At 42.6% G+C, this 17323-nt stretch overlaps 1 protein-coding gene across 11 annotated transcripts in view; it reads left to right on the top strand.

Annotated features, from left to right (window-relative positions):
• Positions 1–9781: 9781 nt before the first annotated feature.
• Positions 9782–17323, top strand: part of PTPN2 (protein tyrosine phosphatase non-receptor type 2) — a 30974-nt gene continuing 23432 nt past the window's right edge. For 5 of the 11 annotated variants that reach the window (XM_084511058.1, XM_084511065.1, XM_084511069.1 and 2 more), the window contains exons 1-2: positions 9782–10056; positions 12415–12505. In XM_084511058.1, the coding sequence (XP_084367184.1) occupies positions 9797–10056; positions 12415–12505 (351 nt within the window). In that variant the 5' untranslated portion in view covers positions 9782–9796. The remainder of the gene's footprint in view (positions 10057–12414; positions 12506–17323) is intronic. The other 6 variants (XM_084511067.1, XM_084511064.1, XM_084511068.1 and 3 more) reach the window with 5 other exon arrangements.

Genomic DNA, 17323 nt, shown 5'->3' on the forward strand with positions numbered 1-17323 from the left:
TATTCCAAAGTTAAAATGGAAATGTCATTGGCTATCAGTAGAAATAAACCCTTCTAATACTTTTTTTTTTTTTTTTTGAAAGAGAAGAATAAGTGCTTGTAACAGAGTATACTATCTGAACTTTTGTCTGGTAAAAATCTGAATTTCAAGTGCAGCAGAAATTGTACAAGGCAGTTTGAAAGGTTTCTGGCAACAGGACCAATGTCATCATTGCAGTGTTAGCTATGGAGATAACTTCCTCATTACGTGTCACGTGGTTGGGACTTTTGCTGTCAGGAAGCGTAACAAACATGCTTCATTAAAATTCTATTTAGCTGTAATAGGCTAAAGAGCCTTTGAAAGAAACATTTAAAGAAAAACAAACAAACGAACAAACAAACAAACACCTATTCCTCAATCCCAACAGGATCACCCACCTAAATATATATACATATATTTGAACAGGTATATAAGGTCATTAATAGATTTCTACATCCACAAGTGCAGCAGTTTAACAAACCCAGGATTCATTCAAACTGTCTTTTACATTTGGCATTTAACAAAAGAATACTCCTTGAGGCCGTTTCCATGTGTCTAAAAGTAAGTGCTTATACAATCACAATCGGAAGACCAAATTAAATTTTGTGTTCCAGGGCTAACAGGAATCCCAGCCAGGGCAGGTGCTTGTGCACATTAGACTTGGGGAAATAAAACTGAAAGGGTAACATGAAAGGGCATAACCAAGGTTCTCAAACTGTCAGAAGATGCTTTCATTTCTTCTTATGTAGAAGAGACCCTGCCTCTCTCAGATTTCCAACTTCCACATAGTGTATGGGTAGAGTACGGAATGGTTTTATAATCACCTGTTTATCAATATCATACGTTTCATATAGCTTTTAGAACATTGTGAAATGACTGCAGGCATAACTAGATGGAGTTTGTTTAACTGGGACACAGTTAAATACGTATCAGCAAATGTGAGCTGGACAGTGATGGAATCATTTTCTAGTGAGACCACCATTAGGCAAAGCTAAACCAATCTGTTGAGGAACGTTTCAGACTCCAGTAGAGAGAACATCGAAAGGCCTAGAGGCCTGCTAAACACTCTTCTTCCCTCTGATGTTTCAGAAAGCAAAGAGGATGAAGCAAAGAAGTTTGCCACCCAAACTGCAGAATTAGGTTAGACAGATCTATGTAAGCCTGTAGATAGCCTGCACAGACCGTTTCATTTTTTAAAATGTGCTCACCATGTGGCTTTCACTGAAAGCAGTTTAGAACTTATTGTGACAATAATTGTTCATTGTTTCCGAAGCATTTGAAATATCTGGATTGAGAGCATGCAATGAAAACCCAGACAGGATTCCAGGGGAACCATACTTTAGCTGCTAAAAGACACATAACTGCAGAAGATAATTTTCCATTCATTGGAAATTTTGAAAACGTTTCACTTCATGCACTTAAGGCTTCAATTCCCACCACCCCCTCAAGTCAAATTCTCACTAACAACTATGCTGCTTTACAGTCAGCTACAAAAATGTGTTCCCTTTGACGAGAAACTGTATGGTGGTTTTATACTCATCTCTGACCACTCCATTCATCCTGTCTCAACATGGAGTTGCTGTTAAATCAGAATCATAACAGGGAGAGATTTGCAACAGGAATTGCTATGAGGACAGGTTATCCAAGGGACCAATCATTAAATGCAGCAAAGAATTTATATAATTTTAAATTGCTGCATAAAGTTTATGGTCATGGTTCTTGTTTGTATCTTTTCAATTAAATTATTTCTAAACTTCACTCTTGCAAGACAAAAATGAGGTCTGCACATTGTTAAGTCTATTTTCTGCAGACTTGTACTAATTAGCATGGTTGGCTGGCCTTTCAGGAATAAGGGATGTTTGTGCTGTGACAGACATATAAAATGAAAACTCTAGACACATGGCAAAACAAACAGAGTCGAAAGCTAAGAGAGCACCCACCATATGAACACACTGAAAAGAGCTCTTGAGTATTTTAAGATACATTTGCATCATGACTTTAAAATAATGGCACTTCGAACATTCCCACACAGCTCTATTGTGGAGGCTTAATAGCAACTGCTGAGCAGTGAATACTCTTTTCAGCAAAGTCGAGATAAGTGATGCTAATTACCAGCAATTGCTTCCTGCCCAGGGTAACTCATATTCCACGTTTTGGAGAAGACAGTGTATGCCTAACAGATAGAGCTGACAAAATATATTCAACATTTCACAAAAATTATCTGTTTTAGAACAAGCTGAGATGCAATTCTTTCAGATTTGTGCATCCTTCATGAGTGGCTGATATACTGTCCCCAAGTACTATGTGTAACTTTTGAGCCTAACAAACCACGAGGGACATCTCAAATACACAGAGAGTTCACAGCGCACTGCAGTGCTCTGTGGGAGGGTTGCAGGCAGAGATGGTTATATACACAAATATTATTCACAGAGTATAAGCACGCACACTAAATGCTGAATAAAAGTGTTCTGTGCATGAAGTTTACCTACCCACTGCCTCTTGAATTAAACAGATTAGTCAAACATGAAAATATTATTTCCATTTTCCCCCAACAGTGCTATATCCTAATGTCAAAAGAGTTAAACTTCAAAGAGTTAATCATGCAGTTAAGGGCAAGCTAGTGTATCTGCCCAATTTTTTACAGAAATATTTAAAGATATTGGGAAAAATATAATCTAGCATTTGGTAATTCCATTTGGTAATTCCAGCTAATTTAATTTCCATCACAGCTGGTAATGCTTGGAAGTTTAAAATGTATACATACATGTAATTTGTGTTACAAAACAATTTGATAAAATGATGCGTGTATAAGTTTCCAACTAGAGTAATCAGGGGTTATAATTTGCAGCATAGATTTCAGTAATTATTGAACCTATTAATGACTCACTCCTCTGTGTGGACAGAGCACTCCCAGATACTTCCTCTCACAGCAAAGTGAGAGAAGGGAAAGTTTTACCTTTTATATGCCCTGAGAGCCATATGTATTTATGTTGTATCAGCACAATCGTTGCATTATTTCACTGAACCCTCCTTCCCAAGGTATTCAGAATTTATTCCACTTGCTGTGACAGGTTGGTGTAAATTCTACATTCATGTTGCACACTGTTACTCGTATTTGACAGCAGATTTAGCAGCAACAACTAATGCAGTTACCTCCCTCACCTCTCTCCCTCATCCTACTTTCCTGAAGCTCTAGAAATGAAATGGGAATTATCCTTACACTTTGTATGGGACCAAGAAATACTAGCATCACTGGATCAGCAATGTTACCCAGAGGAAACCCCTAGAACCAAGCTTGCACACATAGCAGTTTCACAAATAAGGCATCTCATTTCTTCTTTCACCACCGCTGCTGTCATATTTACTCATTATATGGTACTCATAGGGCAAAATATACTCTGAATCTAGAAATTAGGTTGTCCATTTTTAAGTTCTCACAACACTGTGTGTAAGGTATTACCTATGTGTTGAGAAGCAATGCAAAAATGGGAGTTTACTGATTATGATATGCAGCAGAAATGTTAATCTAACAACTTGCTGGGGCACGCAGGTAGGGGCCTGTGGCTTTCATATATCCTAACCCTCTCCTCACAGAATCACTTTCAAGAACCTCATCACAACATTCAACAAAATATTCTTTCCTAATCAGGAAAAACAAAGGGCAAAACTATGGTGGTCTTGCTTGGACACAGAAAAAAAAATAATTATCTTTTACTTGACGTCCCACCTTTCCTGTTCAGTGCTTAGGAGGGGCTGGTAAAGAAGTAAACAGCCACCTTGGTGAAAGATCAATTTCAAGTGAATTGAGCTTCCAAAATGAGCATAATATAAATATAAATGTAAAAAATATAAAACTTTAATAGTACTTGTTTTTGTCTTTTCATAGCACTGTTCCATTACTGCAAGTCTGTGTTGAATAAATGCATTATTTCACACTTAACTCTTGAGAGGAATCTGACTCTAGTGATCTAACACACAGTCAAGACATTTCTCATATAAAAGGGTGACAAAATAAACTAAATGGTGCAGTAGGACACCTTAATGAACATTTTTCTTTGTGACAAGTTACTTCCAGTGCACGTAGTTCGTCTGGCACTAAAGGAGTTGCCGTGTTCTGTTTGAGAAATGGTGGCACGAGTTTATGAAAAAGAGAAGGACGTCTTTTGTGAGCTGGTGATATCCCTTCATGTGGGGAGAAACAGTGGGGAAAAGATCTACAATTCAAAAGAACCATAGATTTCATACGCACGTTTTGATACTGAACAGATGCCGCACCAGGTGCTTTTCTCCCCAGGTTATTAATTCCAGTAAGCGCAGCATCATGACTAGAACTGCTGGAGCTCTTCCCTGGCTAAAATAAGGCATTAAAGGCCTCGATGGCATTCCAATTGGAAAACTTGTGTTATGGACTCTTCTTTCAGTACATTATACCCAGCTTTTCTTTTCTTTGAGGAAACAAATTGGTTTGGCAGTTACAGCAATTTATATGCCGTAAGGAGATGAATCACAAGTTTTAAATGCCTGGACCAAAGAAAATATAGCACATGTTCAGAGACTGTAATATGCTTGTTATCCCAACCAGATTTTTTTAAGACTTCATAATTCGGTAATTACTTCAAAGCCATTGTTCTTAGACACAAACACATTATCAAAATAAGGAGGAAAGATAAGTTTTACATGCACTACTGATTTGCTTTCATTAGGATATCATACTGCCTGACAAACCAACAATTTCATTACAGTTCTTCGCCCCCTATGGGCAAAATCCATTTTCCACCTTACTTTCTGATTTACTTTGAGAGCAAGAAGAGAGGTACGTCAGTTATTACAGTCCTGCCTTGCGAAGTAAATATAGTTAAGCAAATTCTTATCTAGCGTTCCACAATCCTTATGAGACCCGGTGTCTTTATGCACTGACAGGCACGAACACCTTGCTCTATATAGCATACTAAACGACATCCCAGCAGGCAAAAACTCTCCACACATTCATGGAAGCCTGCCACTGAAACAGTGACTCAGAGAACGTGGCTCCTACAGGGCTGCTGATTATCTCAATAGGATGAGCTTATACGGGAAACTGTATGAAATCAGATGTATTAAAGCCTACTTAAGAACAGACAAATACATCACAATCTTGCATAGATCTACCTTTGCTAGCACAGGAAGGGCAGAATTAATTATTGTAATGTATGTTGAAGGCTCACTACCACATGGTAGATTTAAGTTTCCATGAAATTGGTAACAACAAGATTTTTAAAATAATTATTAGGTAGCAGTAAAAGAAATTCCTTTCCTGTTATTGGTACTGCAGGTTGTCTAATGCAGTAACATAAATTACAAAATGGATTACTATCCTAAATCACATTGCCAAAATTACTTTTATGACTTTATTTCAAACTATTAAAAATAAAAATAAAATAAAATAAAAAAATAAAAATAAAAGCAAACACAATTTGCAAACTTTTACACCCACAAAACCAGGCATAATTGCTATGTTCAGATGCCAGGAAACCCAAAGAAAACCTGGAACAAAGAATTGAGAACACAGATTCACAACAGAAGCATTTACCGATACTCCTCATTACAAACTTCTTCTGCCAAAACATCATTTTCTTACAAGACTTGTCCTAGCAAATAACAGTGGTATGAGTTGTGCATTGCAACCTTTTCAGCTATAATTCAGAGAATGCCCTTAGTTGTGTAATTTGGGAAATAAGCTCAAATGCAGATGAAAATATCAAACATGGAAGCCACTATAATGCAGAACGTAGACAAGTTAGAAGATCATTAGGAAATTATGAGAGAATGTGACTTGAAGACTCACTAGCAAGGCAACATAATGCTGTTTCCAAAACTGCAGTTCAATTGCCTCTTTACCCTTTATACAGTAATGGAAAGTCATGCTTTGGAGCAACAACTGTGAGGTCAGAAGTGGTTTTAAAATGGAAGAGGCCTGTGCAATCTGTGGAGGAAATACTTTTAAACTCTGATAAACTAGTGGTCTTCAAGCAATTTCAAGTCTGTAAACTTTTATTGTGTAGCCTTTATGCCAGCTTTAGGCAGTTTCTACAGGTGACAATCCAGTTTCTTCTCAAGCCGTTTAAAGAGGCTTTAGTTAACAGCACCAAAGATCAGGTACAACTTTTCAGATGTTAATTTAATGATCTTCTAACCAGTAATGTGGAATGACATTGAGCCACTCTGGACACTCGCTGCCTTAGATTTCCTCACTTGGACATTATGATTTCAATAAATATCATTATAGCTGGGGTGTGAAAAGGAAAGAGGAACAGAAGATTGACTAGAATACACAAACCAGCCCCAGCAAGCAAGATCCCTTCTGCAAACAAGACAAATAACAACTTCAAGTCACCTTTCTCTTGGCAACTGATTATTCTGCTCTCCCTATGGCCATACCCCACACCCCGTGCATTGACTCGCAGACATTAGGTTTTGTGTCTGACTGTACACCCCAGCTTATATTGCTGGAAGGGCTGCTTCACAGAGCCACAGAAGAGGCTGAAGTGTTTCTGCCCATCGAACAGCCTGGCTGGCTGCCTTTTCAGCTAGTGAGTGCCTACTCACTCATGACAGCACATCTGCCTGTTGCAATTTCCTTATCACGCTTCACAATTATTTCAGCTTTACCACAGGAGTCCAGGAGTCCATAGGACATTGGATTGTTCTGTTCAGCTTCTGCTACTCCCTAGCAGATCTCAAAAGAGTGTCCAGCCCTTCTGGGTTTCCAGTCCCATCCCCTTCTTGGGGAGAGGGAGCATCCTCTTTTCCTTTAGGCCATGGACTATAAAACTTAAACCAGGAATGACGTACTCTCATGCTCTTATGCTACATAGCAAGCTTAAACACATTGCAGCTTTATTCCTTAGCAGCTAACATTGACATGGAGTACATCTGTGAATAAAATCTTATCAGGGAAGAATTTGTTCTTCTTCTACTAATATCCAAAACAGTTCTAAGAAAAGCAGCACAAAACAGATCATTTCCAATAAGTGATACTTAGGTAATTTCCAGTGAATGATCCAAAAAATGGACATGTGGAGTCCATTCCAGATTGGTACTAAACTTAATTGTTGTACCAAGGTCACTGGACAAATATTTTGAGTTAACTTGATTGGTCTTTTCCATTCAGATGCGCAAGAGCATCAAAAACAATTCTGAGATCAGAACTGCTGTGGATACCAACTGCCTTGGGCAGATGATATGTCAGACATTTTAAGAAGGAAACATTACATTAATTACGTGCTTGTGTTTATACTAAGACAGAAAACTCTAATACACCACACATTCCAGTAACTCCATTATCCTGTTTTGCGTATGTCTCACGCTGACTCAAGGGTTTAAGAGTTTATATAGCAGTTTGTCTGCTAGTACAGAGCTGGAGTATGCTATTGGCAACAGAGTAAATAAAGTTGTTTAATGAGTGGAGATGGGTTATGTTGTATATCCAGTTTTCCTCCAAAGACCATTATGAGTCCTGGGCCTACCCTGGGCTCAGTTCCCAAAGAAACAAAACAAAACAAAACAAAACAAAACAAAACAAAAACAGAACTGGTACAATATTTTCAGATTTGCCGTAAAAAAGAAAAAAAATCAAAGCACAAACAATAGCAATTTCTCCAAAAGTCCCTGGTTTACCAATTACTGTTCCTCTATGCCAGATAGACATGACAATTAATAAACTTTTATTTTTACATAAGCTGCCTCTAGGCACTGATCTGCCTACAGATTCGAAGCATACCTGATACCGCAGCCCCTCTCTCCTTATATCAGCTGCATTGCTTTCCCAGTATGAACTGGGTGAACCACCTGGTGGGTGAGGGAAAGCCTGTTGACGTAGTCTACGTAGACTTCAGCAAGGCCTTTGATAAGGTCTCACAGCATGCTCTGGAAGAAGCTGGCAGCCCATGGCTTGGACAGGCACACCCTTTGCTGGGTTAAAAACTGGCTGGATGGCCTGGCCCAGAGAGTGGTGGTGAACGGAGTGAAATCCAGCTGGTGACCGGTCACCAGTGCTGTTCCCCAGAAGTCAGTGTTGGGGCCCATCCTCTTTAATATCTTTATTGATGACTTGGATGAGGGAATTGACTGCACCCTCAGTACGTTTGCAGATGACACCAAGTTGGGGGGAAGCGTCGATCTGCCAGAGGGTAGGAAGGCCCTGCAGAGGGACCTGGACAGGATGGGTCGATGGGCAGAGGCCAGTGCATTGAAGTTCAACGTGGCTAAGTGCTGGGTCCTGCACTTTGGCCACAACAACTCCATGCAGCGCTGCAGGCTTGGGGGACAGTAGCTGGAAAGCTGTGCAGAGGAAAGGGATCTGGGGATGCTGATTGATGCTTGCCTGAACAGGAGCCAGCAGTGTGCTCAGGTGGCCAAGAAGGCCAACGGCATCCTGGCTTGTATCAGGAACAGTGTGGCCAGCAGGACCAGGGAGGTGATCGTCCCCCTGTACTCTGCTCTGGTGAGGCCACACCTCAAATACTGTGTTCAGTTTTGGGCCCCCCAGTACAAGAAGGACACGGAGGCCCTGGAGCGTGTCCAGAGAAGGGCTACAAAGCTGATGAAGGGCCTGGAGCACAAGTCCTGTGAGGAGCAGCTGAGGGAACTGGGATTGTTTCATGTGGAGAAAAGGAGGCTCAGGGGAGAGACGTCATTGCTCTCTACAACTACCTGAAAGGAAGCTGTGGGGAGCTGGGGGTTGGCCTCTTCTCACAGATAAGTATTGATAGGGTTGGAGGTAATGGGCTCAAGTTGTGCCGGGGAGGTTCAGGTTCGAAATGAGGAGACATTTCTTCTCAGAAAGAGCAGTCAGGCATTAGAACAGGTTTTCCAGGGAGGTGGTGGCATCACCGTCCCTGGGGGCGTTTAAGGAACGGTTGGTTTTTAGGAGTCTACATCCCCAAATATCACAAGACAAATACAAGCTTCTAACATGCATTACGGCTGCTAATTCGAAGAGCAGAATACAGATTGATGTGTTTATGTATCCAAACTACATTTCTCCTGCACCCTTCTCAAAATACACCGATGTCTCAACAGCTGGCTCAGCTGATGCAGGGTGCTCCTTGAATGATAAGACCTGAACACCGGCTCAGTGAGGCAGGACATCTTCTCACACTCCACAGGCAGCGACCTCCATATCTCCTCTGGCCTTTGCGCGACAATAAAGAGGACGTATCGTGTCACTGGGCAACATCGCTGGCTGTTCTTTGGACTGCCAGCGACTGGGCTTCCTTTAGGGGTGACCCGTGTCAGAGGGCTTCGTGGGTATCATGGGGGCGCCTGCGGCATGGAGGTAGCAGAAAAAGGAGCCCGTGGCTCGGTAACGAACGCCACACGCACAGAGCACTCAGCACGCTGCTGTCCAGAGAAACAGACCGAGACCAGCGAGGAAGTTTTGGTTTCGCTTCTTTATTACAACTCTTTTCTATTTTCGCTTCTTTATTAAAATTCGCTCCTTGGAAGATGGCTTCTATCTACCCACTTACTGCCTTACACCTCCCACAAGAAGCCCCCCCGCGCCCACAGCGCCCGCAGCGCCCTCCCCTCAGCGCCCCGCCCGCCCCGCGCCGCCATTAGCGCTTGGCGGCGTGTCCCGGGGGGCGGGGCTACGCACCGAAAGGGGGCGTGGCTAGCAACAAGAGGGCGTGGCTTCAGGGAGAGGGGCGTGGCTAGCGGGCTGGGCGGGCAGAAGGGGCAGCGGCGGGCGGCGGTTGGGCGCGAGGCGGCGGGGGCGGGGCCTCGGGAGGGGCGGCGCATGCGCGCTGCGGCGGCGGGCCCGGCTGCGAGCCTATGTGCGCGGGCAGCGGCGGCGGCGGGGCGGAGCGGAGCGCGCTCGGCCGCTCCCCGGGGGTGGGCAGCTCGGCGGCCGCCGGGCCAGCTGGCGCTCCGGCCGCTCCCCCTAACGCCGCCACCGGCACCGCTACCGGCAGCAGCAGCGGCAGCGCCATGTCCGCCGCCATCGAGCGGGAGTTCCAGGAGATCGACGCCACGAACGACTGGCAGGCGCGATACCTGGTGAGCGCGGCGCGGGGAGGTTAAAGGAGGGGAGAGGGGAGGGGGGGGCACGGGGAGGGGGCCGCTCGCCGCCGGGCCGCTCCCTCCGGGCCGCCCGGGAGCGCTGAGGCAGCGCTGAGGCAACGGGCCGCGCGCAGCCGTTGCGCCGCCGCCGCCGCGCGTGCGCGCCGCCTGAGGGAGGGGGCGCCGGGTGCGTGTGCGCATGCGCGGCGGACGGAGTGGAGTGAAGTGAAGGGGGGGAGGAGCGGAGCGCCGTGTGGTGATCCGGGGGGGGGGGGAGCAGCTCCCCACAGCGGGATGAGGAGAAAAAGAAGCAAAAAGTGTTTTATTTATTTATTTATTTATTTTTAAATCGCACGTAAATTTCTCACGACGTGGTTTTCACGCCGGCTTCCCATTCGGGAAGGCCGTTTGTTTGCCTGTGGTGTCGTCACACAGCAAGCATCCTTGCGGGAGGTGTACGTTCTCCGAAGGAAAAAAAAATAAAAATAAAATAAAATTCGGGTGTTAGGAGATTTTATTCATCCTACCGAAAACCTGCGTTTGCCCTGCAGTGCCGTGAATTTGCCAGGGCTTGTGGTGAAACCCTGTAAAGCTGGGAGTGTTCATGCTGACTCTTGGAGTTCCCGTCCAGTCCGATAAGTGACTGAATAAATAATGCAATTTCTCATATTTATTTTTCCTACGTATGTTTTTTCTCGTGTAATACTACACCTGGCGCCTGGCTGGTTTCTCTCGGCTGTGGCAGCTGGGTTGTGTGTGGGGAAACTGATTTCAGAACTCGTCATTAAACTTCCACAGTTTTACTTCTCTTTAGCAAGCCCCATTGCTGCAGTAATGTTTCAAACGGTTTTATTTTTTCTTGAAGAAATAACGCCCATTTCTGGGCACAGAGGATGGCAATTCTTTTTAAAACAAAGTATGTTGCATTCTGCTATGGAGTAATTAAACAAAAATTATCCTGGGAGAATTTGGTAGTGAATGGCTGCCATCTCTTCAGTGTGTGTGTAGCTGCTCCCAAAACTTGTAAGCCATGTAAACTAGAGGAGAACACAAACTCCATTGTGCTGTACCAAAATAAAAATTTTGTTTTTTTGTAGTAGATGAAGTAATTTATTTTTTTTAATATAGTTGAATGTTAATGCTTGACAGTTGCTGCTCTACGTTGTGGTTGAGGTTCTTCATAGGCTGTTTTTGCACATAATCATGGCATACAGCAGGCACTAAAAAAATGGAGTTTTACCTATATTAGATTTCCACTAGAAAGGAGTCATTTCCACAACAAAGAAGTCCTCTATTGTTTAGTTTGTTATCTGGAAGAATCTCGACTACTTAGGAAGTTTGAGAAGCCCTTCTTTGTGGTAGCGGAAGCATAGAGAAGACTGAAGAATGTTTAGTTGTCTTTGGGACATAATGATCACATACAGCAACGTCATCAAAAAACAAACCAAAAAAAATCAAATATTGTTAATCTTATGTAAAGTGTCTGCTGAGGTGACATCAGTACAGAGATATAAAGACATAGTACAGTTCATTGGGGGCTGCTTGTCAATAGCACTTCAGCTGTGCTTTCATGGTTGTAAATCTGTACTTGGTTCCAAGTTGTGGAAGAGACATTGTCACTAGAGGCAAAAAAAAACACTCAGCATTGAGAATATGTGAGAAGTATTACTCCTTGAAACACTGTGTGAGTGAGTCTGTTTGATGGTCTTTCAAACACTGATTATCAAAAGGTTTGCATTAATGCCTGGGAGGAAGCAGGCTGTGATTTCACATTGATGCAACTTGGTATTTGTGAGCCTAAAACTGTTCTTTCATATTGGATCGTGTCTAATTACAGCTATTAGGGATGAACTGTCAAATGACCTGTAATAATTTGCTGGCTATTAATGAGTTTATGGCTGCAGTTAACTAGTTCAGTTACCTTTGTAACTGAACTTTGTTTACTCTGCCAGTTGGTGTAAAGGAGCTAGAGCTATACTGCTGTTAGCTCCATCTGACTCGTATTTCTGTAGGAGATAACATGCAAATCCAAGGTAAACCCTGGGCATAATCCCCGCTGTTCTACCCTTTGTTCCTGCTGTATCAGTTGCTTACCAAATTGTGCGTGTGCAAGTCTGTCATGTTAGCCAAGTGTAAAAAGATCTAAGTGGCAGTGGCATGGCCAAGAATAATGCATGTTTTCTGAGGGAAAGTAGTGTTAGCTGTAATAAAAGTTCATTTAAAAATGTTAATATCTGTATTGATAAGTGTGATTAAGTAAATAAGATCAAAAGCTTTGTGACTGCATGTGGAGAACACTAGCCTTACTCTGCTTAGTGTCTATATAAGTAAATTGTATTTTTTTGTCTTTTAAAGGAAATTCGACATAAATCCAGTGACTACCCTCATAGAGTTGCAAAATACCCAGAAAACAGAAATCGAAACAGATATAGAGATGTTAGTCCATGTAAGTATCTTCTCCATGTTTTCTGCAGTAAACTTTTCAGACTCTTTACTTACCCCTTCAAACACCGTAGCAAATGCAGCCTTGTGGTCCTTGTAGGTTTTATATTATGTTTGTTTTTGTAGGCTTGTGTCCTCTGATAAATGTGTTTTTTTCTTAACGAAACAAATAACAAAAGGGAGAAAAAGCTGAAGGTTAAACTCACAGTACTGCCTGGAGAAAGGGAAGATTGTAAACCATAGTTGTTAGTATATAGGTAAACGTTTCTGAGCTGTAAAGCAATTCGTATTTTAAAGATGTTTTTTCTTATAAGGAAGTCATTTAATAGTGCTTTATCTGACAAGAAAAATATCGGAACATCGACATCTGTTGAGCATGGAGATTAAGTTAATAAGTCCTTACTAACACAAACAATTTATTTTAAGACTTTTTTAAGACTGTGTAGATGGCTCTGCTTGTTTGTATGGAGAAATGCCATTGGATTTCTACTTTCGCTTTAAAATTGACTTGAGATTTGGTTATTTTGTTCTGTTCAAAGTATGTGTGTAACGATTTTCCATAATTTTCTCAGTGCAAGCAGATATGTTACGTAGTGCTTGGTACTTTACTAACTGACAAAAAGTGGTCTTTGTGACATAATGGTGTTGTATCTCAGCTGAAAACAACTTTTTTTTTTTTTTTTTTTTACTTATTTGCTATTGAAGTGGTGTGGACTTTTTTAAACAACGTTTACTTGAAAAAATGTTAATCCAGAACCCTTATAAGAAGACACATGAGCAAAACATTACCAATATGTAATTATAGCTGGAGAAAGCTATCATAAACCACTTCCAAAAGGAATAGGGAAAAAATGTAGCGTGACCTTAATTTTTCTACAAAATATTGAGGTTGGAACAGGCTAAATGTTTGTGTGTCCTTTTCACACTAAGCTTCCCAGAGCAGCAAAACCTCTTGTTACTGGATCTAGAATTTTTGAAGGGCTGCTGATGTATTTGGGGATTTTTGTGTGAGAGCCTAATGTGAATACCTATTGTAAGATTTGGAGAAGTGCTGAACTCCTTGTTTCCAGTTGAAAGTTGTGGTAATAGCGTGTGCACGGCACTTCTCAAAATCATACAGAAAGGGTCTCGAACTGAGTCATGCTGGTCAGAGAGCAGTGCTGCGTGCTGATTGTTAGGCTGCTGCCAGGATCCTGACTGGCACGGTGTATTCCCACCTAACGGATCCAGTCTGGCTTAACGCTGAATCTAAGTAGCACATGACCGTGAAACTGAACCTTGATACCATACACAGCCCCTTTGCTGTGTCTGCGTGGCATTTCCCACTACCGTCCTGTCTGTGAAGCGTGCGTCTCTGAGGAGGATGCTTTATGTTTGCTGAGCTTGGTTAGCTTCTGCTGTGTGCTCAGCCCGATACGCCTCTGCTAGGCATTAGCTGACCTGTGCAGAGGGTCTCCGTTTTGCTCTCTTGCTAGAACACAGCATTAGCTTCTTAACCTGTGATGAAATAGAAACAGAAAGTGAATGAAACATAATCTATACCTACACAGAGGCAGGGGTTCTTAAGAAGAGGAGGCAGGAAATCGGTTTTGAACCCATGAGACCCAAAGTCTATTCCTGTGTCCATTACACAAGTTCTGTCACAGAAGTTGTATTAATGTATCTGCCATTTCTGCCATCCATGTATTTCATTTCTTTTATACAACTGCAGAGAATGGCAGCTTGCTTTTAAAGTATTCTTTTTTTTCTTGTTCACAGTATGACTTTTACAATAGTGAAGAGCACTCAACACTTCTGTCATGGCAAAGCCTGCTTCTGGAGTGCTTGTTTAGCCAGAATGAAATTTTGTGACTGTATTGATCCATGGACTCTGTCTCTTTGCTGTTACACAAATAAAACCTAGTCCTGAAGTAGTAGCTGAATTCGGGATGGTATTGAAGTAATTACATGCTAGTTGACTGGAAGTACAACATGATGAGCTTGATGAAGCATGTCTCAGTTTTTAGCATACATGAAAGAAGAGAGGCTTGAACTGGACTGCCAAAGGAGGCCCACAGGGCTGGGCACCAGTAGCAAGGCTGTGTGAGGAGAACACAACAATTGTCTCTGAGACAATGGTAGGAGTTGGCAGGAGAAAGAGACCTGGAAGGGAACATACGATAAATAACCTTCCAAGACACCAGGACCAAAACTGCAAAGCAGCTGGGGTAGAAGCTGTGTGGTTAGGCTGCTGTGAAGAGCCCATCTAGTCATGGTGCACGTATGGAAGGAACCGGCCTTGCAGAAATGTTAGGAGACTCAGTCTTGCACAACCTAACATTCTGGTCCTTCATAAACTTTACTGCTATTTAAGTGTTTAAATGCAATAGTGGTGCTAACGTGCCATCTCTCATACCTAAAGGCCTTCAGAGCTAGTAGTTCATACGCCAGCTAATTAAATAAGCATATTATAAGACAGACACAACTTTGAAAATGTTTTATGCCTCTACAGCCATGAGAAAAAGGTTTGTTTGTGTAGCAGCCAAGCAAGTCTAAAATCCCAGGTGGTACATCTGTAGGAGGAAATGCAAAGATAACTGTCTTCCGGAAAATGTGTTAACTACAAGTGCAGGAAAAAATGCTTTGGGTTGATTTGCCCTATTTCAACTATAACATACAGGGCAAGTGTGTTAAAACTAATTTGTATGGTGCATCCATTTCTAGGTGGAAGTTTATTTCTGTTAGCTGTATAAAGCTAGTTGTCTGCCTATTACAACCAGTTGAGTTTTTACAGTCTCCTGTTCGTAGTTATAGCTGTCCAGTTTTGTTGGCTAAAGAGCCGCTGTGTGTAAGTTTAGTTGCATAAAAGCCCTCAAGAGTGATCGCCTAGCCAAAAAAACAGTAGTCATGCTGTTTGGTGTTAGTGTAGAACAGGGAGAGCAATATCTTGGCTATGTAGCAGTATTGAAACAGGAAGTTAATCTGAAATAGGTTTGGTTTGACAGCCAGTCATTTCCTGACAGATGAAACCATTTCTCAGAAAACATTGTTCAGAGGAAAATAACTTGTGAGGCTATTATTTTTTTTTATTGATACTGTTATTGGAACTCTAAGAATTCTGTTACTGCTTTCCTTATAAATTTTATCTCTAATCTCAAAGGAGTCGAATGGCTCAGATTGACTGTAAATACCCTTGGAGATCTGCTTGTGGTGTTCCCAGATTTAGGGTCAGGGGTCAGATCTCCTGGATAAAATTTGCAGGATATCTTTTCTCCTTCTTTTGGAGGGTAGATAGGGGATGGCATAAATAAATTTTACTTTCAGCCTTCCTTTGTAATGGCATGTGTAACCCAGTTTCTTAGGTCTTCTGAACTTTTTCACCAAGTAAATCATGTTACTGTTGGAGGTTAAGAGGTTGTGATTTCCCTGAGGCTGGTGGTAGACTTTGTGTTGGACCTTTCAACCACGGGCTTATGGTGCTCAAAGAATCTCTGCCAGGGAGAGAGAAATGTGGAGAGTATCGTGCTGTACAGGGAGCAGACTCGGAGTTGATGTGCTTGGTCTTGCACTTAATGGTGATTAATCATCATCGCAAAATGTTCCCTTTCTGTCCTGCGCTGAGAACAGGGCGATGTTCTGTCCAAAATAAGCCTACGCGCTTCTTGTTGTCCGTATTAGAAGCTGGCATCAATGATTTTTTCATGATCGAACGATTGTGTAGAACATCTTGTTACCAGAAGCATGGCATAAATAAACCCCAAGTGTTGCTTTTGGAGATATTTCTTAGTCTGGGGTGGGGGGATAGCGGAGTTTCCTGGCACATCCTGATCTAAACTTCAGAATAGAGTAGTCCAGCTGGGAGGGACCTTCAGGGATCATCCAGTCCAACTGCCTGACCTCCTCAGGGCTAGCCAAAAGTTAGTGTGTTATTAAGCACATTGTCCAAATATCTCTTAACACTGACAGGCCTGGGGCATCAAGCACCTCGCTAGGAAGCCTGTTCCGTGAGGGTGGTCAAACAGCGGTAAAAAAAACTTACTCTAATGTCCAGTCTGAACCTGCTCTGGTCCAGACGTAGTTTACTGTTTGTTTGTCTTGGTTTTACTTGAAAAGTACCAGGATCCTGAGCTGATCCCGAGTTAGGGATGTGCTGCAGTGTGAATACATTTCAGCCGTGGGCTAGCCTTGACTGCTGCATCATGATGGCATTTGTTGTGTGCAGCCAGCTGCAGGGCGGGGGGCAGCCACCTCACCTTTCCTTTGCCTTAGGCTCCCTCTGAAACTGGATCTGTCTGAAGCTTGTGAGTGTATGTCCGGTGACAGCAGTGAAGTCGGGATCACCTGGCAGCTCGGGTAGACTGGATTTAGACTAATGAAATGAAAGGGTTTGCTGGTAGGTGGGAAAGGGTCAGGCTGGGCCACTGGGGTGGCTTATTGCTCGTGACTGCGTTTAATCCCCTAAGCAGCATTTCACCCTCCTTTGTTGCAAATAGCACCGTATTTGGCAAGCAAGAGCCGGCTCTCGGACAGAAGATCATTTTGAAGTTACGCAGCGGTTTCACTTCTAGAAATGCAGTTGTTTTCGAATAAAAACCTTTCATTAACCGACTGCAAGAACTGTATCATGTGAAATGCCAAACGTTCCTAGCTCAGTTTCAACTGGAGATGGCATTTTGCTTTTAGCAGAGAGTGTGCAGATGGACGCGTGATGTGAAATCTTGGTCTTTTATGAGACGCAGGGCGTGCTGTCAGTGATAAGAGGGACAGGGTTTCACCTGAAGTGGGTAATAAGAGTTCCCTTATCTCAGACGGGGGAGGGGGCAGTGCGGCAATAGTTTTCTTA

This window comes from Aythya ferina, assembly GCF_964211825.1.
Source record: "Aythya ferina genome assembly, chromosome: 2".
Taxonomy (NCBI): Eukaryota; Metazoa; Chordata; class Aves; order Anseriformes; family Anatidae; genus Aythya; species Aythya ferina.